General features: G+C 35.8%; 1 protein-coding gene across 1 annotated transcript in view; it reads right to left on the bottom strand.

Moving 5' to 3' along the window:
* Positions 1-3,721: 3,721 nt before the first annotated feature.
* The window catches only part of LOC148943248 (reelin-like), a 36,663-nt gene continuing 13,087 nt past the window's right edge, over positions 3,722-27,297 (bottom strand). The window contains exons 3-5 of the mRNA XM_089101785.1: positions 21,823-22,030; positions 9,837-9,993; positions 3,722-3,844 (exon numbers count right to left, since the gene is read on the bottom strand). Of these exons, the coding sequence (XP_088957911.1) occupies positions 3,722-3,844; positions 9,837-9,993; positions 21,823-22,030 (488 nt within the window). The remainder of the gene's footprint in view (positions 3,845-9,836; positions 9,994-21,822; positions 22,031-27,297) is intronic.

Genomic DNA, 27,297 nt, shown 5'->3' with positions numbered 1-27,297 from the left:
TATTTTCAACATAAATCAATAGGCTTGGATAAAGTTATACACGGAACATACTTGAAACATTTGATGATGGTAGTTCAAATTAAAATTAAAGTTAGGTGATTTCTTTTTTAGCATTAATTATAGTCTGATATTTATATGACTAAAAAAACCTAGATATTTGAAATATAAAAATAAGACATTCTAGGGAAACGCAAAGGTACAAAGCATACTTGAAATAATTTCGTGATTGTAGGTGGAAGATTCGATGATATTGTTCATAAAATTAGATTCGATTTTTTCCGCATGTGATTCAAATATTTTAAATATTTCAAACATAAGAAAAAGGCCTTAGTAAAGTGATACAAAGTGCAAACTTAAATTATTTGATGATAGCAGCTTAAAGAAACTAAATTTTGATCATAGTTTATTTCTAATTAATTTTGATTATTGAATAGATATGTGTCGAATAATGCAATTGTGTCAAATATAAAAAATATAGGTTTGGGTAAATTGATGCATAGAACTACTTGAAATATTTGCTGATGACAGCTCGAAAAAGTAAAATTCAATTTTTTTTTTTCATAATTGACTGATTTTAAAGACAACAGGTGTGAGTAAATTGATGAATGGAAAAACTTGAAATATTTGATGCTAACAGCTCAAATAATTTGTTTTTCATTTGATTTGGATATTTGAATGGATATAACTTAAAGAACGTCAATACCCTGCATATTGAAAAATGAAGAAAAGGAGATTAATAAAAGTCATGCATTTGAGCAATCTTTCAACATTTCACAGTGACTGTTCAAAATAATCATTGTTAGATAATTAGAATTATTTTTTCCATTGTAATGTTCAATCGACATTAATCATCTGCTATAAGTAACTAAAACATCACATCAAGTAAACGCAAACATCTGAACAAGCTCTAGTCATGCATAAGGAAAACTTACGAAGTTTGATGTTGACGGCTCAAAGGAATTAGAATTCGCTCATGGGTATTATTCCGAAACTCTCTTCGATTAAAGCTTCTCAAATGATTCCAACTTAATTCTGGAGAATATCGGTATTGCAATTCAAGTTTATCAAGGGTGCATGTATCTTTCATCGAATAAAAAACAACCTGTAAAGCAGAAAAATTAAGTGACTGTATTATAACTTTGAAGGAAATTTCCTGTTTCTCTTAAATTATTTACACAATTAACCTATAAAAACACATATGAAATGTCAGAAGCTCCACACTGGATAATGGGAATTACTCCTTGATATTTGAAGCAAGATAGGGTGTTTTTCCCTTGGTATAATATCACTAGAGTGGCATTTTGAAAACACGCTTTATAGAAATTATATGCAAATAATAATAATGTTTATTAGAGTTATCGTTGTTGTAATTAATGCAACAGTTTTTAAAATAGCTCTTTATGGTTGATTAAGGATTTGTTATTGTTTAACTTTTAATTTTTAACTTATTGTTTAACTTTTTTCCGATACTTTTGCATATTCCTTAGGAGAAGGCTAAAGTATAAGTTTTCTTTAAAACTTCTCTACTTCTTAATGTCATAAAAAGGAACTAAGAGAAAAGGCTACTAAAAATACATATGATTAACTTTAAGTAAAAAAAAAAAAAAAAAAATTGACAACCAGGAAAAGCTTGAATTCAGGATCGAGGTGTTTGGAATAACGTTAGCATTATTTTCTTCAAATTTATTAGCTTAATTGTCTCATTCTTTCTAACGCTCCCGCGGCAAAAAAAAAATGGTTATGCATACGTTCAATTATGATTTAAGAAGTTATATCTCGCTCTCTCCAGCTAGTATTTTCTCTGCCTCCTCTTTTTGTTATCATTCATTTCCTTTCCCATTACCTTTCTCTCTTTCCCTCTTCCATCTTCTTTCTCTTCTCTCTATCCCTTTGTTTTTCATCCTTTCACTCTTTCTTTGTTTCTCTGTCTCCCTTACCCACCTTCTTTTGCTGTCTTTGAACAATTGTCATTGCCAACAGGTAAAAAAGCTTTTAAAAAGTACAGTCACTGATCAGTTCCATCGAATAGCCGAGATAAGATGAAAAATTGCAGTCAAGATGCTAAAGAAAGAAGTAACAAGAGGTTAAAAAAATGATCAGTAAAGAAAAATTAAACCGAGCAAAAGAGCGAGAAACGAAGGTTGGGGGGGGGGCGGCAGCGTAGCAACAGGTAGTACAATAATCCTGCTTAAGCAAACGGTGATAAAGCTTGAGTGTGTTTTTTTTCTCCAGACCACTCGACATGCAAGAAGTGGATGTAGAAACTTTGTAAGGAGCTAATACGGAGTCAACTGCAATCTAATAGGAGTCAACTACAGTACGACGGCAACCAGCCTCCTCCACATGCTTATTTTTGCTGCCCTCCGCCCAAAGACATCTGATTAAATTTTTGTAATAACCATTTCGTTTAATAAAGGTCAAAGGCCCCATAGCTGAATCACAAGCGATTACATGGCCCATGGGAGCCCTTGGGGCAAGGAATTTAAGTTATGCTAGTTGTCCTTTGTCTACACATTAGTTTTATTAACCTTTTCTGATCCGACTTTTCCTTGGTAGTAAAAAAATTAAAGTCATTGAATTTCTGAACGTCTGTGACCTCAAGATCTCCTTTCAAGAATTTATCACAACCGTAACACGGAGATCTGGAGCTTACTTGACAATAGCCGCAGCAGGGTTGTAAAAAGTACTAATTGTTGTACACATTTATTTTCAAGATAACTGTTACAAAAACAGTCATAACTCATTTTAGCGAACTTTGAATTTCACAAAGAAGTTTCGTTTCTTGTTAAGACATAAAGACACACCAAATTTGCACAAATACCCGTGATCTGTCTTCTTTACTAACTTCAAGCCTACAGCATTGTTCTTTTCCGTTACCATGGCGTGGACAGTAATTCAGAGTATCATATCGTACAGTCTCATTAACTCAGGGCACAGGGATTGATCTTGATTGGGGCACTGCACCAGCATGTTCGTTCTAGTCATTTTTCTTTCGACAATCTAGTTTCTGGGGGTTTCCTGAAGAAGTAGACCAGTGATTAGTGCGCCTTAGAACCGTCCCATGGCTTTGTTCGAGGCCCCTCAGACCGAAAGAATACCTACGATCACTGCAGAACATGTTAGATCTTAACTTCGTTTGTCCGTCATTTCTGTTTTTGAACGACAGGCCTGTAATTTGGGACGCACCCGAATAATTACTAATACGCAAGAAAAAGTTGAAATAGAGGAACAGAGAAAACAAAAGTGAGGAAAACCCCACAAAAGAAACGTGAACAGGGACAGAAAACTCTTGAAAGCAGTGATAGTGCATTTCTCGATCTCAACGACGTTTCGAGTGACGGTTCACTTTATTATAGTGATGTTAAAGACATCAAGCCCTTCGAGCTCGAGTCAGTTGCTGCAAACGATTTCATTCTTATCAAGTTTGTGGCTAACAAGAATAGTGTAGAGACTTTTTATGTAGCTCAAACAAAAAGTGTCAATCAAGGTATTATATGAATTGAATGAATGAATTTTATTAATAACCCATCTTACAATCAACAAAAAAAGACAGAGCACAAACAAGAAAAGAAAGAAAAAGCAAAACTGACAGGAAAAACAAAATGCAAACAGAAAAACTACACAATAACATAACTATTTGAGAAGGTGGGCCCACTCGTGGTCCAGAAGCTCTAGTTTTTTCCACCTAATTCTGAATTACCTCCTCCACGGCACTCAGAGACTAAGCAATTCCATATTTCGCAACAATATAGCGGTTTCTAACAAAAGGTGGCACTTGAAGCAGATATCGGGCATACTTGAAAAATATTGACCTTATGTCTTTCTTGTTTCGTGCACTCGGGAGCTTCCAAAAGGGAGAAAGGTACAAGACACGAGGCAGACCTACTGCATTATAAAGACGAGCCAGATATTTACGGCTTGAATTGCGACAGCTAGTGACAACACCCGCATAGGCAATGCGTACTTTTTTAGAAAGGTGTTCAATAAGCAAAGACTGGGCTTCTCGAAGATTACGACCAATCGGCAGGCCAAGGTACGTAATGTGACTACACGATGTTACGGTAATTCCACCAAGCCTGACTGTAGCATTATCTTCAGGGCAAAACAAAACAAAAGAGCAGACTTTTCTACCTTAAACTGCAAACCAATATCAGCATAAGTTTTTTCAAGACCTGAGAAATTATTTTCTAATGAAGAAAACAACCAAGACAGATTTAAAAGATCATCTGCAAAACCCAGAAGTGACAAGTCAATAGGCTTGCAAATATAACTCGGAGAGATAACCTGTTGTGCATCTTTAACACTGTTACTATACAAAGTAGGAGACGTTATAGCCCCTTGGTCAATTCCCTTATGTGCGGATATCTTCTCACTAAGCTAACCCTCTTGCAAACGAACACGAAGCTTGAGGTTCCTATAAATATCACGTAGTGACTTTACAATAGAGGAACGCATGCCTCACTTACACAGTTCAACCAAAATCTGGACATGAATCCCAGAGTCAAAAACTCTCTTGACATCATACTGACCTACGTTCAAAGTTTCTCGCTAGAGATGAGCATCAAGTAATATATTTTTTTTAAATCTTTTTTTATGTGAAAATTATTTATGTAAAAATTTTGTAATAAATAATGCAACTTAGCTCCAAAACATCGCAAAGTAAACAATCCTAGGCATCAGATGTTTCACAGACAAAATACTCACTTCACCTTCACGTTTATCTGTCATTCACGTTTGACTGAAATAAATCCATTGAAATAAATAAATTACGACACAAAACCTCCTAAAGCAAACTGATTCAAATCAAAGTTCGTCCCGTTCATCCTCCTCCTTACTGAAAAAAACTGGGGCTGGAATTGGAACCTTCCTCCCCAGGCACAACAGCGCCAGCACCACCACCTTGTTTCTTACACCATACCTTGTTTCTTACGCATTATAAACCTTGTTTCTTACACATTATACACTTATGCATATTTCTAAAAAGACCTCAAAGTCTGATAGCTTACCATGATGTCCGAACCAATACTAGATCCATCCAGCCCAACCCAGTGGGTAGGGGTTGTGTTGGCCTATTAAAGAAAATTTCTTTTTCTGAAAAAACATTCTAAGAAATTCATAGTTCTATGACATATAAATTGTATGGTTAAATCAGGACTGCAGAAAAGCTAATGGCTTAGACCATCTGCTGTTTCAAAACATTGTGTCCGGATCAATCCCAACCTCCAAAACTACTACTACTGCTAATAAAAACACATAGCTCGAAATAAGCATTGTTTTCAGCAGAGTGCAAATTATGTTCTGGTCTTTAGAAGAGACAGAAGGGGAGAGCTCCCCCTACTTCTATCAGTTTCTGCTCTTTTTGAGCATGCCTCTGTTATTTATTGTTATTTCTGTTCGTTTTGGGTTTCATCCATTTATTGATGCTGATTTACGGTGGTTACACGCTTGGAATATCATTTCACTTCATTTGTGCTCATCTTTGACTAGCCTATTAATTTTGTTTGAAAATTGTTTTGTGGAAGAAGTGTGGAAGAAGAAACCAAAGCTTGCTGAGTCTTTCTTGAATGAATGTCATAAGATATATTAACATTTAAATCCCATTTTATTAGCTCTTTTCGGTAATCTTGGTTATTATTGGTAATTTAGTTGTTGTTTTGTTGATGTTATGACAAATGAAAACACAGAGCTCGAAACAAAATAGTTTTCACATAAGGCACAAATGACATTCTGGTGTTTTGAAGGAGTATGGGGTGTTAACCCTACTCCTGTGTGTTGTAGTTTTTGTTTCTGATCGTTTTGGGGCTTCGCTTATTCATTTAGAAAGGTTTATATTTCTTTTGTGCTCAAATTAAAGTTTGACTTTTTTTGTTCATATCTAGTTCAATGTAGCTATTTACTTTCCTTAAAAAGAAAAAAACACTTTATATTTTGCAAAATCAAGGAAAAGGTCCTTTCATAGGTAGCGTAATAGCGCTGCCTAACTAAAGAACGGTGTCGGCACAATGTTTTATTATTATTATTTTTTTTTAGATTTTTTTTTTAAAGTTGTTGTAGAAACTTCGAATCGATTGGAAAATGGAGGGGCTAGTGCCCTTTTTAATAGTCAAAAGTGATTGGAGGGCAACTAGCACCCCTTCCACTCCCACCATTTTTCTAAATACATCTAATCAAAATTTTGAGATGGCAATTTTGTTCAACGTAGTTGAAAGATCTAGAAATTAGGTCTTTGAGGATGAAAGTTATGGAAATTGGGTCTTTGAGGATGACAACCCCCTCATAGCCCTCAGGGCAAGGGTAAGTTGTGCCCTGGGGGCATATAAGGTTCTTATAGAAAGGGTTGTCATAGAAACTTCAAAAAGGGCTCATTTAATTAGAAATTGAAAGGGCTAGTTCCCTTTTTAATAGTCGATAGTGATTGAGGGCAACTACCCCCCCTAATGCCCGCCTTTTCTCCAAACACATCCAATCAAAATTTTGAGACAGCCATTTTTTTCAACGCAGTTGAAAGTTCATGAATTTAGATCTTTGAGTATGACAACCCCCCCCCCCCATGCCTTCATGGCAAGGGTTGTAAGTTATACCCTGGGGGCATATAAGGTTTCTCTAGAAACTGTTGTCGTGAAGAACTCATTTTATTGGAAATTGAAAGGGCCAGTGCCATTTTTAAAAGTCAAAAGTGATTGGAGGGCAACTAACGCACCCTCTCACGCCCACCATTTCCCCAATCACATCCAATCAAAATTTTTAGATGACTATTTTGTTCAACGTTGTTGTAAGCTCTGAAAATTATGTCTTTGAGGATGACAACCCAACCCCCCCCCACTAGCCACAGGGCAAAGGTTGTAAGTTATGCCCCGGGGGCATATAAGGTTCTTATAGATAATGTTGTCGTAGAAACGTCAAATAGTATTCATTTAATCGGAAAATGAAAGGGCTAGTGCCATTTTTAATAGTCGATGGTGATGGAGGGCAACTAACCCCCTTCCCTCACGCCCACTTTTTCCCCAAACACATTCAATCAAAATTTTGAGACAGCCCTTATGTTCAACGTAGTTGAAAGTCCTGAAAATTAGGTTTTTGAGGATGACCATCCCCCTCCCTCTGCCTTCAAGGCCATAGCCTTGGGGCATCTAAGGTTTTTATAGACAGGGTGGTCGTAGAAACTTCAAAAAGGGCTCATTCGATTGGAAATTATAAGAGATAGTGCACTATTTAATATATCCAGTTGAATGAGCCTTTTTGAAGTTCCTACGACATTGATTTCTGTAAAAACCTTATTTGCCCCAAAGGCAAAACTTACAACCCCTGCCCTGAGGGCTGTGGGGGAGTGTCCTCCTCAGAAAAATAATTTGTATCTGGAAATCAACTACGCTGATCAAAATGGCTATCTCAAAATTTTGATTGTATGTGTTTTAGGAAATGGTGGGCGTGGAAGGGGTGTTAGTTGCCTTCAGATCACTTTCGACTATTAAAAAGGGCACAAGCCACACCAATTTCCAATTTAATGAGCCCTTTTCGAAGTTTCTACGAAAACTCCTTCAATACGAAGTGCCCTGGTCTAAAAGAAAAAATAATAAATAATACATTGTGCCAATATTGTTCTTATATGGCCCCAGGGCATAAATCAAAATCCTTGCCCTGAGGGTTTTGGGGGAGTGTCCTCCTCAAAACATATTTTCTATCTGGAAATCAACTAAGCTGAACAAAATGGCTATCTCAAAGTTTACATTGGATGTTTTTGGGGAAGTGGTTGGCGTGGAAGGGGTGTTAGTTGCCTTCCAATCACTTTCGAATATTAAAAAGGGGAATAGCCACTCCAATTTCCAATCGAATGAGTCCTTTTTGAAGTTTTTGTGACAACTCCTTTGGTACGAAGTGCCCTGTTATGAAAAAATTAAAATAAATAATACATTGTGCCAACATCCTTCTTTACTTAGGCAGCGCGATTGCGCTGCCTATGATACCAGACAAATACATTAAAGTGATTAGTGCTATGTACGAGAATAACACTGCTGCGGTTAAGATAGGAAATGAGGTTAGTAGTTGGTTTTGTATTAAGTCAGGAGTTAAGCAGGATTGTGTTCTATCCCCCTTTATATGGATTATTTTGATGGACTCTCTATTAAGGATCACAGGAAAGGGAATGGGAGATCACGGATTGAAATGGGGAGGAATGAGTCTCTTGGACTTAGATTATGTTGATGATTTAAACCTCCTAGAGGAAAGTTTGAGCAAAAGGGATGAACTTTGAGAGATTTTGTGAGTTCAGGGTGCTAGAATAGGATTGAAAAATTAATGTTAAGAAGACTAAGTCACTAAGGCTAGGAATAAGTGAAGATGAAAAGGTGAGGATGGGTAATAAAAAGATTGATCAAGTGGGCAGCTTCACTTACGCTGGTAGTATTATTAGTAAAGATGGTGGGAGCAGTGAGGATGTTATAAGTAGAATAGCCAAGGCTCAGGGTGTTTTTTCACAATTAAAAAAAGTTTGGAAGAGTAGAAGATAAGACTGCAAACCAAGATTAGCATATTAGAAGCTGCAGTGATGACAATAGTCAACTATGTCTCTGAAGCATGGGCACTTCGAAAAGCGGATGAAGATTTGCTCTATATTTTCCAGAGAAATTGCTTAAGGATCGTCCTGGGTACCCGGCTGAATGACCGTATTTCAGACAATAGGCTGTACGAAAAATGTGGTTCAATACCACTCTTTAGGGCTATAATGAAAGAAAGGTTGAGGTGGCTACGCCACGTTATGCGGATGAAGGATGAGAGGTTGCCGAAGATTGTTCTTTTCGGACAACCGTCTAGGGCTAAACGGAAAGTAGGTCGTCCTCGTCTGGGTTGGGAGGACGTCATAGAGAAATATTTAAAGGAAACGGGAGCTTTGTGGGAGGGTGTAAAAAGGGAGGCATTGAATAGATTGGAATGGAGGAGTGTGCGTAGCTGTGTTGGCCTCAGGTGGCTTGGTGCTGCAGTGAGTTGTTAGTAGTAGTAGTAGTAGTAGTTATGAGTTTGACTCTGTTATTTATTTTAATTTCTATTTGTTTTGGGTTTCATTTGTTCATTGATACTGATTTGTGTCAGTTGTATTCTTTGTAGATGGATTAGGTGTTCGGAGTCATTTATGATTTTTGTAATTTTACATACATCATACACTAAAAACGATACAAACACCCCTGGGAAAATGATGTAATTTTCGATCATTGAATGTCCATAAATGCGAAATAGCTCATGTACGTAAATTAATTCCTCTTTCCTGGTCACCCCAATTTCCATTTTCGGCCATAAATTCCATTCCTCTTTCCCGTTTACCCGTTTACCTCTTTCCCGTTTCCCGTTTACCTCTTTCCCGTTTACCGTTTCACATTCACCAAAACAACTTCATTTCATTCTATGGTGGTTACGAAATTTATGCGTGAATTCATTTCCCCTTTCCTGAGTATCATTGCAAATAACTTGTTTCATCATACATATTCTTGTAAGAACCTTCATACAGTTAAGGTTTTGCAACTTTTATACATTTAGAGTCTAAACTTGAAATATATTAAACGTTAAATAACATATAAGTTCGTGGTTATCAAAATGTTTAAGTTTTTATTTTGTCAATTCTACTCTCTTCATTAAAAGTTTTACCCATTTTTAAATATTTTCATAATGTATGAAATTAGTACTTTTTATGCTAGTGATAATTTGCAGTTAGATTTGTGTATGTACATAGGGAACATAGGGGCCAAATATACGATTAGCAACGATTTAACGTTTATAGCAACGATTTTTTCAATATTTTCAGCCCGTTCAAGGAATTTACAAATATACAAATCTTAAATACATACCGTTAGCTCAATAATGAAATCTTCTCCAATAACCATAGGTATGGTCGTTAAAGAACCAGGTGGATTTTCTTCGCTCCAATGAATACCACCCGGTTTATTCGAGCCAACAATCTTAGCAAAGGAATACGAGAGAAAATGACTTAAATTTTGAGATTCACTAGAAGAGAAAAATAAAACTGAATACCCAATTTTTGTTACAGAGATGCTACTTATCTAGTATTAAATCAAACATCTCAGATATTTGTTTGTCGCCTTATCAAAGTTCTGAAATCTTAAAGCTCGTTACTCTCAGTTAAAAGTACCTGAATTCAATTTTGCTGCCAAGAAAAGACTTCCTTTATGATAGCATTAGCAAAGTCTTTATACCACTCATCCGAGCAGAATATACATTATTTTCTGCAAAACAGGGCTTAGAAGTGTTACTAGAGTTCTTAAATTTTCTTAAAAAAATCGGTTTTTGTCATGAAGATTTAAGATTGATTAGGAAAAACAAATATTTTAAATAATAAGTTTGTAAGCAATAGTAGTGGAAGTAATAGTAGCAGCAGCCTGCATAGACTGTATTTTGGTAGGTCCAACGTTCCCCTCAACATACCCTGAAAGTTCCAACTTTGTATTCGATGCCGTTCCTAAGAAACTGCTGATACAACTTTTTGACCAACTACAAGCTAGTAGTGTGTGTTGATTTAGTTCAATATTCTTCTAACCATTCCCTAAAATTTTCCCCTTAATATGCTTACTTTAAGTAGTAACTGGTCCAGCAATAATAATAACTGTAGTAATAACAACAGCAGTACGCACATATTTGCCTTTTGTTAATCTTTATTATGCTTTTCATAACTTTTATATACAAATACTGCCACTAAAGCTAAAGTTACTACTATTAATTAACATTTTAGTTACAAAGTGCCATGGTTTGTTCTTTACTAGGTTTCAGATATACCTAATGAAACTTACATAGTCCCCATTTATAATGAACTGTTTCGATCTTTTATGTAACTATGCAGAATATCGTAGTTCAAGCCACTTATCTTGTTTTTCAAGCCAATAGATTTTCCTCGCTATTCAAGTTAAGGAGTTGTAGTTTGTAGTTTTCTACATACGGGTTTCGGTACAAGGTGATTCAAACAGTGTACTTTGTGTTTTTATCTGACTCTATTTTAAGGAGTTGTTGGGCATTATAGTTTTTAATATGGGACGTGATCGTCTCGTCCTAAGTTGGTCGCTGGACCGCTGCAACCTAGACAATAATTTCGAATTTGTTCTTTGTGATGATTTAGTTCGTTCTTTACTCTGAAATTGCAAATAGGAAAAATCCTAGGGGATTTTCATAGTTGGAATAGAAAAAGGCGAAGCTCAGTATAGCACTATACCCCAGATAAGTAACTTTTCAAAAGATGCTTGTATCATCTTTACTTTAAGCTACTATGTGCCTTGGTTTGGTTTCTACTAGATTTCACCTATATCCAATGAAACTTACATAGTCCGAGTTTTATAATGAGCTATAACGATCCTTATTGTAATTACTTGGAATAGTAAGAGACGAACTTCAGAGAATAAGGCATCAAACTAAGCCCAATATGTGCGAAGGTTTGCGCGTGACTAGTTTTCAGCCAGCTTTACGTTCATTATACCGATAAAACTTACATTATCCCCATTTATAATTAACCACACTGATCCCTTATATAATTTTGTAGTGTATTAACGAATTTATTATCATATCTTATACATAAGTTATATTTCATAACTCTCCGATAGCTTATTTGTAAGCATACTCACTTGTCATGCAGGAGACCGGGGCTCAATTCCTTGTCGGAGAAAATTTTGAATATATTGAGTTTAAAGCAATACCTTTTAAATTTAAAATCTATAAATAATTCATCAATCTCTGACGTTGCTCTTTAAAAATATTTTGGAGAATAATGTTGCAACGGAATCTGTTACTTGCTTTTGATTCAATTTACGGAAACAGTTCAGTTTGTGTTTAAATTGAAAAAATTCTGTTTAATCTATGTTTCTATTTTTAGGTAATTTCTCTACTAGGATGAAATTTTGACTTCAAGAAGATAGAAAGATTTATCGATATTTTATTGCTCTGCTCTACCTACTTTTGCCCAAATCCCCAAATTACTTTCTTATTTTTGGCCAGCTATTTCTTACATTTTTTAACACTTTGAACCTGTTTAAGGATATTAATGCAATACGTTTAACTTCTGAAAGAAAGCTCTTCAATATATCTTCACTGATTTTCGCAAATATCCGTAAGTAAAAAAGAGCTAGAAAATTTAAGAGAATACTGAAAATATTCTACTAAGATCTAGGATTTTAGAGTGGTAGAACAGTGATAAGCGTGTGTAGAACGTAGTATTGGACGTGATCGTCTCTTACTAGGTATAACCCATACCTAGCCCATACTCTAGCCATACTAGCCATACTCTAGGCTACCCATCCTAGCAATACTAGTGTGGTAAAGCTTTCCAATTAAGTCAATTTGGAACCTAGTAAAAATATTAAGAAGCAAATACAAAAGTGTCGGAATACCAATTCTTATTAAGATAAAGATACACATCATGGAATTTGTAAGCTTGGAGGGAATTTGCTCAATAACCAATTTCCTGGCTAAGTGCGTCAATGAACCGGATGGACGCAGTTGGTTTTTCATATATATATATACTCAGAATTTTGAGACTGAGGTCGGAACTCTTTGACTTGCAGGGCGAACCTCTGTCCGTTTATTATCTTATTAGAAATACCTTGGAATATTGTCGGATTATTGTAAGTGTATAAGTATCTTGTTATATATTATCATAGTTTTCTGAGACTTGTGGTCTACTTGGGACAACCAGTCCCAGTAGAATATATATGTATTATCAAACCTTTTATCAGTATACGTTAACTCAATAAAAGTATCGTGTTGTAGACAACCTCTCTTCAATCTAAATTTAGTCCCTCGAAAATACACAGCTGGTACGCCTCATTAGTCCGGTCATAGCATAAGGCACGCTACCAAAGTTTAGTTACCTTAGCGCAATACTTCGTCTCCCCTATAAAGGGAGAATAAAGGCATCTACCCCTTCATCCACTTAAATGCCATAAGAACCACGTTACTACAACTGGTGGCCGTTGGAAAAACTGGGTCGAGAGGGCTAGATAAAAACAGTAAATTAAAATAAGATTGCTTTACCAGAGGAAAAAATGACTTCCCTATCAATAGTACTTGAAATTGCAAAAATTATACCCGAATACGCAGGAATTTCAGATGTAGATTAGTTTATCGTAAAATTGAAAATTTCCAACGAACTAACTGAATCGTTTGAGGACAAGGTCAAAGAGCAATGTGTTGCAGCCAGATTAAAAGGAATCGCCCTTAAACATTTCAAGGCAATTAAGGAAAAAGAGCCCAAGGACATCAGTAGTCTAATTGAATCTTTTAAAACAAGGTTCATAGAGACAAGCATCTCCTAGAGGCGAAGAATAGAAGTAATAGTATTCAATATCTAAACTAGTATCAGGGAATTTGCAGATAAAATTCTTCGGTCTCTATGCTTAGAGTTAAAGACGGTTGGAAATGACGAGACAGTACAGAAAGTACAATTACATATTTTTACGCAGGGGTTACCAAAAAACCTATTAAGACTAATATTATCACGGAAACCTGAAAATTTAGAGCAGGCCATAATAATAGTCGAAACAGAAGTAAAAATTGACGAGGCTATGAAAAAGTTTGATCAGATGTCAATAAATAACAGAGGAGCCCAAGAAATTATAAAATATGAACGGTGATAGAAGCGGGTGAACCTTGAGGAGCCAAATCGTGAACCAAAAAGGCGCGGCGGAGGCCGAGGGTCACCGTCTAGGGAAATAGTTGACAGATCCGACAACCTTGAGAGATTAGTAGCTAACAACTATAGAAAACATGGGCACCCATCCCTACCAAAGGCAGATAGTTGGGGAACCTACATTGAAAGATCAAGAATATTTAGAAATAATCAGGAAACCAACAAACAATTTAAGAGAAAATTTAATTGCTATTATTGTAGCAAACCAAACCACTATGCAGCAGATTGCTGGCATAGAATAAGCAAAGAATGCCAGACGTACAAGACAAGACACCAGTTCAAAACGCAGGGGGACAGAAATTTAGGAAGGCAGGGAACAAATAATACTTGGAAAACACCTAATAATATTCCTGAATTTAACAACACCCAGAGTCAAAATAGCAACTGTGAAGAAAACTGGGATAACCCCAGAAAGTTTCGGTCAAACAGTGGGTATTTAAACGGAGAAACCAGCCTATAAGGGTCGACAGAGCTGTTTCCTTACAAAGACCCCTTTATAGTTTATAATGTTGTGATACAAATGCAAATAATAATAGTCTACCGATCTTGCGTTGTTTTAAAATTGAGTGTTTTCAAAATTTACCATGTTTACTAGATACGGGTGCATCTAAATCATTAATTCGAGAGGAAGCTTCTAAGAGGTTTCCTCCTAGTGTCAAAAATCGCGTAAGCAGATGTCAGAATACCCTGACATCAGTAACAGGGCACAAGCTGACAATTTTGGGGGAATGTCCATTAAAAGTTTGCACAGGGAATAAAGAAATAAGAGAAACGGTGATAATTTGTAATCAGCTACCATTTCCTTGTATTCTAGGAGTATATGCTATCAGGAAATATGGGATCGTATGGGAACCCATAACTGATACAATAACCATAAATCAGGCAAATGAAACTAATAGGCAAATTTGCGTAACAACAAATAAAGAGAGTGACGATTCGAATTATAACCTAAACAAACGGAAAAATCACAATACAAGGGGGAACAACAGCTCAAGTTCTAGCGACATTAAATACAAAAGAAAGAAAGGTTAAAACAATGGATGCCATAATAGGAGGACACACCCTAGAAGAATACCTCACAGCTTTCGTGGAAAATCAAGTTATTAAAATTGAAAATGATATCACAAACATTAAAATGGCAAACTTAATTAATATTAACGTACAACTGAACCAAATGGAACTTGGGTCAGTGGAAACGATTTCAAATTCAGAAACAAAATCTCTAAAACGTCCAGAATTAAGTTTAAATTTCACTAGCCACGAACAAATATCCTCATCAAAACCACGACCACAAGAAAAGCATGGAATGTCGGAAACTGATTTTTGATTTTTTTGAACATTTACCGGAAAACATAAAAAACCCGGTTGGAAAATATTCTTTGGGATTTTAGATGGACATTTGTAAGACACAAAGAAAATTACGGATTAACTGAATAAATCACGCACAAAATATCAACACAGGGCCCTCCAATTAAAAAGTCACCGAATAAAACACCTTATCATGTAAAACCATGGCTGGACGGCCAAATAAAGGAAATAGAAGACCAGGGTATAACTAAAGAAAGTGTTAGCGATTGGTGTTTTACACTAGTAACAGTCAGAATAAAAGATAACACCTGGAAATTATGTATAGATTTTAGAGCGCTAAATGCCATCACGGTAAAAGACGTTATGAAATTACCAAGAATTGATGCAATTTTAGATTCGCTGGGAGGAACAAAATACTACACTAGTTTTGACTTAATAGCAGGATATTGGCAAATAGCTTCAGATCCAGAGACAAAGCATAAAGCAACAGTAATCTTAGACGATGGAAGAACGTTCACATTTGAACGTATGCCTTTTGGCTTATCATTTAGTCCAAATCGTTTTAGTCGACTAATGAATTTGGTGTTAAAGGATTACGAACCAGGAAGAAAAAAAGATACCTTGGCTTATTTAGCTGATGTAATTTTGTTTAATGAAGACCTGTAAGACTACTTAGTCGGACGTAGAAAAATACTGGAAAAATTCGAAAAACCAGGCTTAAAATTAAAACCAGAAAAGTTAAAAATAATAGTGCCAAAACTAGTTTTTCTTGGACATCTGATAAACCAAGGTACTATTTCACCAAACCCTGAAAAATTTACAGTCATAAAAAATTTACAACCACATAAGGCTAAAAAAAGCTGCAGATCAGTTTGTGGTTTGTTAAGCTATTTCAGACGATATATTAAAAATTATGCAACAATAGCACACCCTTTGACAAACCTTTTGAAAAAATCAGGCAAACGAAAAACAAGCGCTGGATAAAACAAAAAGACAATTATTACAGGCACCAATACTTAAGCTACCAGATTTGTCACAAGACTTCTGTTTACAAACAGATGCGTCGGGATACGGAATTGGAGCCATATTATTAAACATAAATTCGGAAGGATTAGAATCAATGATCCAATACGCCAGCAGGTGGCTGACGGAGGCAGAAAGAAAATATTCGACGGTTGAAAGAGAATGCCTAGCAGTTGTAGTTTTTACAGAATATTTTCGACAATTTTTACTTGGAAAGAAATTTATTTTACTCGTAGACCAAAAATCATTAATTTGGCTACATACGATGCAAAATACTTCAGCACGGCTGACACGGTGGATACTACGTCTGCAAGCATATTATTATACCCCCAATATATATAAAGGGCCGTAAAAACATTTTACCAGACTATTTGTCACGAAATCCTGATACGGAAAGAAATTTGATAACAACCATCCGGAACGAACTGGAAGGGGTAGAAATACTATTTAACGAAAATATTTCGAATCATCAAGATAAAGAGGATTTTTGTTTAGCGACGAACTCCTTCTTATCAAAAGGAACGGAACTGCCAGAGCACTTTAAACATATTTTGAAAGACTTATATAATTTTGATCTGGATGAACGTAAAAATCTTTTGGTAAGATATTACAGACCATCGCAAGAATATAAAAAAATGACTTAAAAATTATTCCGGTAATTCCAAAATCACTGGAAGGGGAAATTTTACAGATTGCACACGCAACTATTGGCTGTCACATGGGAGAAGCGAAAACTTTTGGGAGGCTAAAAGGAAATCTTTATTTTCCAAAAATGTACTCAAAAGTAAAAGCTTTCATACAAAGCTGCCAAGAGTGTGCTAAACAAAAGTCGCCACTTAATACACCTAGGGCCGAATTAGGTCTCTAACCCACCCCTTCAGGGGTAGGAGAATTAATGTCAATAGACAATTGGGGTACAGGAAGAAATTTACCAGTTTCCAGGAAAGGAAATAGGTGTGTACTAACCGTAGTCTACCATTTCAACTCATATTTATACGCCTTTCCAATTAAAGACGAAAAGACAAAAAACCATTGCGAAAGTTTTAGTCAACCGCCTATTTTTGGAGCACGGAATTTTTACTAGAATTTTACTTAGTGACAACGGGCCATGTTTTAGAGCCAAATTATTAGACGAAACTACGAAATTTTTGGGGGTTAAGCGATGGTTTACCTCATCTTATATGGCATCCGCTAATGGAAAAGTTGAACGCAAACATAGGGAATTAGCTTACGCGCTGGGGATACACGCAAGAGAGGAAAATTAGAATTGGGACGAACACATACCATTCGTAGTCTTTACAGTAAATACGGCTTCTTCACGTTCTTTAAAAGAAACGCCATTTTTTTTACAACATCTAAGGGGTCCCAGAATTTGTTTAGATGAAATACAAAATGATAGAATATATTACGATCTGGACCAATATCAACAAGAAATGGTGTTGCGAATGAAACCAGATATGGAACAGGTCAAAGACAGTTATGAAGATGTAAAAACAGAACAAAAAGAAAAATGTGACAGAACAAGCAAAAATAAAACAAATTATTGTTTAGGATATTTGGTCTATGTATACAAAACCAACCTAGAAGGGACAAAAAGTTAAAACCGAAGTGGGACGGGCCCTACAGGATTGTAAAAATTCTACCTAATAACTTAACTTATGTTCTAAAACATCAGTATGATGAAAAGGAAGAAGTAGTACAACATAAAAGAATGAAAAAAGGATTTTTTTTCAAAAGCGTGGAAATCAGAGCCTATTCTTTCAGACGAAGAAATAGCGGAAACAATTTCACCAGTATATATCAGAAGACCATGTGAATTCTATGACCTTTTTAACGACCGCAACAGTTGGGAGGAGTGGAAGGAGTATTTAGCCCAGTCTTGGCTACAAACTCTCCACAACAAACAAGAAAAAAGGGAAATATTCGATGCTCATCGGATACTAACGATGAAAGCAATAAAGAAGAGCCTCAAACACAACCTAATGGTTTAAAACGTGATAAACCAAAGGAAAATCCAAAGAGGAAGAAAAATTGGAAGGAACCAATGAGTTATCTGATTTTCATACACAAGACTCACCTATAGTCTTAACATAAAAATGGCTTTTTGTACAAACGCCATCTACCAAACGCGAGCTATCAGAATGTGACACCGATAATTCTTCTACAGAAACAGATATAACGAAACCTGGGCCAACGTTAAGAAAAACCTCCTTAGGAGAGAGGTTATGGAGAAAAGTAAAAAAAAACAGAAGGACAGCAACAAGTTCCTTCTTCAGCAGCACAAGTAGCTAAATCACTAATGAAAAAGGCCAAACGTCATAAGAAACAAAGATTAAAGACATTTGACGAAGCAACAAAACCGCGCTCGAATTCAGAACCTTGTGAATCACATTATAGAGGCCACGGAAAAACTTGCAAATAATATACAGAAGAGAAACAAAAATTTGGAGTCCAAAATTCAGACCAGGAAACGGAGAAAGGGAGAACTAGCGTGGCTCCATACTCTTACTAGGATAACCCATCCGGGTTGCAGCTGCCACTGCAACTCGGATGGGTTTTTATATTTCTAAGTATTGGACGTGATTGTCTCTTACTAGGTTTCTAGCTACTGCACAAACCAGGATAATATAAATTCTGTATTATATTTACTTTTAGTTCGGTATTTACAGCAATTTTTCTAGCCAACACATTTTCTTTGTTGTTCTAGCCAAGAAATTGTCAGTTTCCTATTAAAGATCTTCGGACAAGGCAGTTTTAATAATGTACTTTGTTTTTCGATCCGAAACTATTTTTTGGAGTTATGGGTTATTGTATTTCTTAGCAGGGGACGTCATCGTCTCTTACTAGGTAGCCAGCTACCGCTGCAACCCGGATTACTAGATTCTAGTAATTTTAATCTCCTTCACGTTAAAATTACAAACAGGAACAATCCTTTGGCTTTTTCTTAGTTTGAATAGTAAGAGACGAATCTCAGAAAATCAAGAAGCTAAGCAAGTCAAATATTGCACCATACCTTAAATAAATTTCCCGAGGGTAATACTGCAACTACTATTGATCAATATTTCACTTATTATGAGCTAGCTTTCGTTCTTTATTATAATATCGATTCTTTGTGTAAATTTTGTGGTGACTGCTGGCTGTTGTTCGTCTCTTATTAGGTTGCAGCAACTACTCCAACCGTGATCAACTTACATAAACACCATTTATAAGGAACTATAAACCGATACTTTATGTAAACCCTGATTAAAAACAGGAGAAAGCTTACGGCTTTTTCTTCTTTGGATTAGTAAGAGACGAACCTCAAAGAATAAGACAGTTAACTAAGTCCAATCATATGGAAGGGCTCTTCTAATGATAGTCTTTAAGTATAAAATTCTGAACTAAAAACTAAAATAAAGAAAACTAATAATTTTCAATGAAGATATAAGACAACGGTTACGGAGATACGTAATTTAGGAGTTAAGCAAAATAAAGTTTGGTTCAAGGAGACGCTTATAACTTTGAACTGAGAGACATATTAAAAGCAGGTTTCTAACAATTTTCAAGAATGAATCCAGTTTCAATTCACATATTAATTTTTTTAAGATTCTAAGAGAATTACCACATTTTACATAACTATGTCAACATGTTTTTTATAATGTTAAAAAACTATTTTTATCTTCCTATGCAAGATGATGCTAATAGCATTTTCTACTACTGTGCTATAGAAAAATGCAGGTTTTCATCATCAATTGACTCTATTTTAAAAACCCTTTTTAATTACAAAAGGCAATAGATGTAGCGGTTTCCTTTAAAATGAGCCATTAAACAGCTATCCACGATGGTCCAGTGCCCAGCTCTCTGTAGGGAAAAAGAAAAAAGAAGAAAAAAGAAGCCTTATATGCAAAATATCGTGGTTTCGGCCACTTTTCTCGATTTTCAAACCAATATTTTTTCTTTTTATTCAAGCCAAGGGACAGTTAGTTTCCAATGTAGGGCTTTTGGACAAGGCGGTTCTGACAGAGTACTTCTTTTTTATCTAAATCTAGTTTTAGCAGTTATTGGCTATTTTGTTTTTTCTTCATATGGGGCGTGATCGTCTCTTACTAGGTTGCTAGCTACCACTGCAACCAAGATAATTTCTTATACGACACTGCCTTTTCATTTCCAAAATTTAACAAATAAAGTTATAGTGACAGTGGGTATAATATTTTAAACAAAGCAGCGGAAGAAACAAAAAACAGCAAACAACAAACTTAAAGTAATAATTCAATCCGAATATTTAAACTCAAAATCTGGAAGATCTTATCAAATTCAGGTAAGTCAAACTGATTTCAACAAAATCAAAACATTTAATATGCATGCAGGTTGTCAATTTCTATTAATTGAACTTTTTTCAGTAAAATACAGAATATTGTCTGGTCTTTTCAAGGCACGGATTATATCCGCTCTACTCCTCTTAATTTCTGTTCGTTTTCAATTAGACTTCGTTATGTGTTTTAATTTCTGTTTCTTTTGGATTTAATTCTTTATCGATGGCGTTTTATGATAGTTCTACGCTCAAAAATTATTTGATTTTATTAATGTTCATCTTTGGTTTAATGTAGCTCTACTTTTCTTTCGAAAAATTGTTTCGTGGAATTAAGAAAAAAAAAACAAATAAAATTTTAATAGGACGAAATATTGGTGGCTGACAATTTTGAGATAGCCAATCCATTTCCCATTATCAGAAACACTGGTCTGGAGGGTTACAAAATTTCATTTCCAAGACATCTACCTTGCCCTCATGTTGAAAATGTGACCTTTTTGTACTTGAAAGAATTGGTTAAGCAGGACTTACAGAATTTGACTATTACCATATCGCTCACAACTGCAATTGATTTTTGATTAGTTCCTGGAGATAAACTATTTTTTTTATATTGGATAGCTGCAACATAGTTAAAGCTGAACATGTCCCATAGTAACAAAAATAGCCTGCAATCCCCTAAAGATGGTGTCAGATAGAAACAAAAAGTACACCATTGAATCCTCCTCCGCTGAAAACGCTATAAAGAAATCTTATTGTCTCTTGGCTTCAACAACAAGGGAAACCCATTAACCTTAAAAAATGAAAAGTGGCTGGAACCACGAAATTCTGCATCAGAAACAATTTTTTTTTTCTTTTTTGCTTCTCCACAGCGAGGTGGGCACTGGAATATCATAGTGAGCCGTTTAGGGTTTTTTTGGAAGGAAATTAATAAATCTAGTGCCTTTTGTCATTAAAAACACAATACTTAACAGAGAATCCATTTTTACGAAAAATACGTTTTCATATACAAGATGATGATCGTAGTTACAGTGGTAATTGCAATCGTAGTTGTACGATTACGAAAAAAATTAGTGGTTGATATTAGTAATTGTAAGATATTGTTTACTTTGTTATAGAATGATTCCATTGAAATAATACTACACAAAAATAACCTCAGTTTTAAATCTCTAGATTTATCTTACAAATTACAAAAAATTATACATATTCTTTGGTCAACCAAAGGCATTTTTACGGACAAGTCGGATTGTAAATTCACAATTTGGATGTTCATTTTATGATTCCACTGACAATCTGGATTATGATAGTACTATTGTACTGGCAAACTTTGAACTCATAAATTAGATTGTGAACTTGATGATTTGACTCGAAAATTTTTTCGGTTTGGATTATCGATTCGTAAATTGGGTTTATAAAGTTTTTCAGGACAATTTTATAAGTTTGTTTCAAAAACTTCTTTGTTTTTTAATTCCAAAATCCCGTTTCGAGAATTTATTTTTTCCACTGACAACGGCTCAAATAAATGAAATACCTGAAATTTTGGAACATTCCAACTGCTAATTTTCCGCTTCCTCCCACGTAAAAGTCATCTAGTGCCCAATTTACATCTTTTGATCTTGATAGTTCTGGCTCCCAAATTCTCAAAATCACATCTTGTCTTTTTATTCTTTCTTCCAAATCTATCAATATCTCGTGAAAACCGTTTATATGAATTTCTTGAAGTCGAGTCCATCTGATTCCTTAAAAGTAAACTAAGAATATATAATAGTGAACACATAAAAAGTAAAATGTATAAACAAGTAAAATACAAGGTATAAGAATATAAAATTGGCGAAAGTGATATAATATCTAGAGAAAATGAAGCCTATACGCTCACGAGGGGAAATTATGCATAGCTTCTTCCCCGACCCGCTAAACAACATAAATTTGCAGAAAGAAAAGTATTCTCTAATAGCCGTGAATGATATCACACTTTTTATGACAGCTTTTAGGTCTTTCTTTAGTTGACCAGGTACTAATATCAAATTATAGTTGCTCATTTTATAACTAAAAAGCTCAATCAGTCATAGTAGAATAGACCTGTTTGGAATTGACGATTGGAGTAAGTAGTGACTCAGCAGATCTTTACTTACAGTGTTTGGAACAAACAGACAGGATCCCAGGTAGAATTGTGATATTTTTATTAAGGGATTTATTTCCCAGGTGGTAAAAATACAGATAGAAAGAATACAAGTTTAGGTAAATTTGGCGTAGGAAAAGAAAAAGTGACGGTTACAGATTGCTGCAGTTTCGTAGGTATTACAATCTAGTTATAATTAATGCAAAGATGGTCACAAAATAGAACATAATTTAAAAAAGGCACTCACAGGAAGATAACACAGACAACCTCACTGATTATGTTATTGTAAATCAATGATTGGCGGGAGTGATAAAAGATGATACGGTATATAGGGGTGCTGTTATTGATTTTAAAATAAAGACACCATCTAGTTGTGTCTAGAGTAAGTCTAAATCCGAACTTCCGGAAGGGTAACTACCTTTCGGCAAATTATGACCCTGGTAGACCCAAGGAAGGAAATTACAGAAAAACTTTGGAGGAACAGTCAATATGAAATAGAGAGTCTAAAATTTAACAATGTGGAAGATGGATTATTTTAGGTAAATAGTCTTAGAGGTAACAGGTGACATCTCAGGGAGGAAAGTGAGAAACACTGCTAGGAATATTAGTGAAAACGCTCTGATTGTGTTAGGAAAAGTAGGAAAACAAGTAGGAAAAGAAGGGAGAGGAAAGTAGGAAAACAAAGAACAGTATTAACGTGAATGAAGGTGTGAGGCGGATAAAATTGCCGAAGATGTAGAAGATGCAGCCAGACGGGAAAATAGTAAAATGTTGTATTGGTATGTTAAGAAATTGAGAGGGAGTAGAAAATCTGGATTTGTCGTATTTAAAGAGAAGTCGGGACGCAAATTAGTAATATGGAGAGGATGAGTTGAACATTTGAAAATATTCTACACTATAATAAATATACAGAAAATGAAATAGAAAAAAATTGTTTATGGCAATTGGGAAGTTAAGAAAGATTCATTTTAAGAGGGTTTAGACAGTACTGAGAAGTTTAAAGAAAAATAAGGCCTTAGGTGCTGGTATAGTTGTAAATGAGTTTTTGAAATATGTTGGTTGTGCAGTTAGTGATAAATTACTTAAGATTAATAGTACGAATTTTGGAATAGGGTTAGTATCTACTGATTTTAGGAAAATTTTAATTAAACCCCTAATTTAATTAAACCTTATAAGAAAGGCAAGTGTGGTTAATCTTAAGGAATCGGCTTGGTTGCAGTAAAAAGCAATTTACTTACTATGATTATACTTTTTAGAAAATTACTTTGTGTAATTTCAATTATGCTGGTCATTTGATGGTTTTAGATGAAGATTAAATAAAAAAAAACAAGTTTTTTTATTTGAAAGTAAGGAACGACGTTAAAACTTAAAACGAACAGAAATTATCCCGTATATGAAAGGGGCTATCCCCTCCTCAACGCCTCGCTCTTTACGCTAAAGTTTTTTATTGTTTAAAAAAATAGAGTTGTGAGAAAGTCAAGCCCCCCCCACCTACCAGAAAAAATCCCCCTGAAAACGTCTGTATACTTCCCAATAACCAATACTATATGTTAACATGGGGTAAAGCTTATAACTTTCAGCCCCCCTCCCCGGGGACTTCGGGGGATTAAGTCATCCTAAAAGAGATATTTATAATATATTCGATTATGCTGAACAAAATGGCTATCTCAAAATTTTGATCAGGTGACTGTGGGGGAAAATGAGCGTGGGAGGGGGTCTAGTTGCCCTCCATTTTTTTTGTCACTTAAAAAGGGCGCTAGAACTTTTAATTTTCGTTCCAATGAGCCCTCCCACGATATTCTACGACCACTGGGTCAATACTATCACCCCTGGGGAAAAAAACAAATAAACACGCATCCGTGATCTTTCTTCTGGCAAAAAATGGAAAATTGCATATTTTTGTCGATAGGTGCTTGAAACCTCTACAGTAGGGTTCTCTTATGCGCTGAATATGATGGTGTGATTTTCATTAAGGTTCTATAACTTTTAGGGGGTCTTTCCTCCTTTTTTCGAAAATCAGCCAAATTTTCTCAGGCACGTAACTTTTAATAAGTAAGACTAAACTTGATGAAACTTATATATTTGAAATCAGCATTAAAATATGATTCTTTTAATGCATCTATTGGTATCAAACTTCCGTTTTCTACAGTTTCGGTTACCATTGAGCCGGGTCGCTCCTTACTTACAGTTCGTTACCAGGAACTGTTTGATGTTAGCCAAATGCAGAATTTTTTGGATATCTTGAGAGTTCAGGGTGCAAAAATATGTTTGAAAATTAATGTTAACAAGGCTAAACTGCTTAGATTAGGATTAAAGAAAGGTCAAGAGGTGATACTGGATAACGAGAAGACCCTTGAATTAGAAAACTTCACTAGCATGGATTTATCAGAGTCAACGCTATGGCGTTGCCTATAGTAAAGGCCATATGGCTCCAATGTTTTATTATTTATTTATTTATTGTTTTTTTTCCCCAGAGGCACTTCATATGGAAGGGGTCGTCGTAAAAATTTCAAAGGGGGCTAATTCGATTGAAAATCGAGAGTTCTAGTGCTCTTTTTATGGGTCAAAAGTGATTGGAAGGCAACTAACACCCCTTCCACGCCCACCATTTCCCCGAACACATCGAATCAAAACTTTGAGGTAACCATTTTGTTCTACGTAGTGGATTTTAAAATAAAAATTATGTTTTTGAGGAGGACACTCCCCAACACCCCTCAGGGCAAGGGTTGTAAGTTATGCCCTTGGGGCATATAAGATTTTTATAGAAATCTTTGTCTTAGAAACTTCAAAAAGGGCTCATTTGATTGGAAATTCAAAGGGCTAGTGCCCTTTTATTAGTCAAAACTGTTTGGAGGACAACTAACCCCCCTCTCACGCCCATCTTTTCCCCAAACACATCCAATCAACATTTTGAGATATCCATTTTGTTCAAAGTGGTTGAAAATTCTGGAAATTAGGTCTTTAAGGTTGACAAACTCCCAACCCCCACAGCCTTCAGGGCAAGGGTTGTAAGTTATGCCCTGGGGCATATAAGGTTTTTGTAGAAAGCTTTGTCGTAGATACTTCAAAAAGGGCTCATTGGATTGGAAATTTAAATGGCTAGTGCCCTTTTCAATAGTCGAAAGTGATTGGAGGGCAACTAACACCCCTTCTACGCCCACCATTTCCCCAAACACATCCAATCAAAATTTTGAGATAGCTATTTCGTTCAACATAGTTGAAAGTTCCGGAAATTATATCATTGAGGATGACACTGGCCCTCCCCCCCTAGGTCTTTAGGGCATGGCTTACAAGTTATGCCCTGGGGGCATATACGGTTCTTATGGGAGGAACTTCAGAGAGGGCTCATTTGAATGGAAATTGAAAATTCTAGTTCACTTTTTAAGCGTCACAAGATGTTGGTGGGTAACCAGCCCCCCTTGCACTTTTTTCCCAAATGCTTCCAATAATAATTTTCAGATAGCTATTTTGTTAAAAATAGTTCAAAGATCATATAAAAAAAAATCTGGTGTCGGCACACCCCCGAGGGCATGGGGGCAGGCTTTGTAAGTTATGCCCTGGGGGCATATATGGTTCTTATGGAAGGGATGCTCATATAAACTTGAAAGAGGGTTCATTTGATTGGAAATTGAAAGCTCTAGTTCACTTTTTAGTAGTCAAAAGAGATCCGAGGGCAACCAGCCCCCACCCCACGCTTCTTTTCCCGAACCCATCTGATGAAAATTTTGAGACAGGTATTTTTTTTAAATAGTTCAAAGGTAGAATAAGAAAAACTCTGTTGTCAGTACAACCCCCCCCCCAAGGCGGGAGAAGGCGTTTTAAGTTATGCCCTAAGTGCACGTATAGTTCTTATGAAAGGGATGCTCCTATAAACTTCATAGACCGCTGATTTGATTGGAAATTGAAAGTTCTAGTTCACTTTTTAAGCGTCAAGAGATGTAAGGGCAACTAGCCCCACCCCCCATGCCCTCTTTTACCCAAACCCATCCGCTAGAAATTTTGAGATAGCTAGTTTTTAAAAATTGTTCAGATATTATATAACAAAAACTCCGGGGTCGACACAAACCCCCAGGGCCCGGGGTACAGGTGTTGTAAGTTATGCCCTGGGGGAATATATAGTTTTATGGAATTGATACTCGTATAAACTTCAAAGAGGGCTCATTTGAATGGAAATTGAAAGTTGTAGTTCACTTTGTAAGAGTCAAAAGAGATTGGAGGGCACCTAGCCCCCCCCTCCACTTCCTTTTTCTCAAGTCCATCTGATAAGAACTTAAACAGTTCAAGGACCATATAACAAACACTCCAGGGTCGACACAGCCCCCCAGGGCCCGAAGGCAGGCGTTGTAAGTTATGCCCTGGGGGAATTTATGGTTCTTAGGGAAGGGATGCTCGTAAAAGCTTCAGAGATGGCTAATTTGATTGGAAATTGAAAGTTCTACTTCATTTTTTGAGAGTCAAAAGAGATTTGAGGGAAACTATTGCCCCCCCTATGCCCTTTTTCTCGAATGAATCCGATAAAAGTTTTAAGATAGCCATTAAGTCAAAAATTATTCAAAAGTCAGATAACAAAAACTCGGGTGTCAACACAACCACCCAGGGCCGGGGGGCAGGAGTTGTAAGTTATGCCCTGGGGCATACATAGTTCTTATGAAAGGGATACTTGTATAAAGTTCAGAGAGGGCTCATTTGATTGGAAGTTGAAAGTTCGAGTTTACTTTTTAATAGTCAAAAGAGATCCGAGGGCAAATAGCCCCACCAACACCTTCTTTTTCTAAACCCATCTAATGAAAATTTTGAGATAGACATTTTGTTTATAAGAAATAGGTCAAAGGTCAAATAAGAAAAACTCTGGTTTCAATGCATCCCGCCAAGGCCCTGGAGAAGGCG

Source organism: Artemia sp. Qi Xiang Cuo, chromosome 15 (assembly GCF_049724085.1).
Source record: "Artemia sp. Qi Xiang Cuo chromosome 15, ASM4972408v1, whole genome shotgun sequence".
Classification (NCBI taxonomy): Eukaryota; Metazoa; Arthropoda; class Branchiopoda; order Anostraca; family Artemiidae; genus Artemia; species Artemia sp. Qi Xiang Cuo.
The sequence above is the reverse complement of the archived record's forward strand: the minus strand, read 5'-3'. Positions and strand labels throughout refer to the sequence as shown.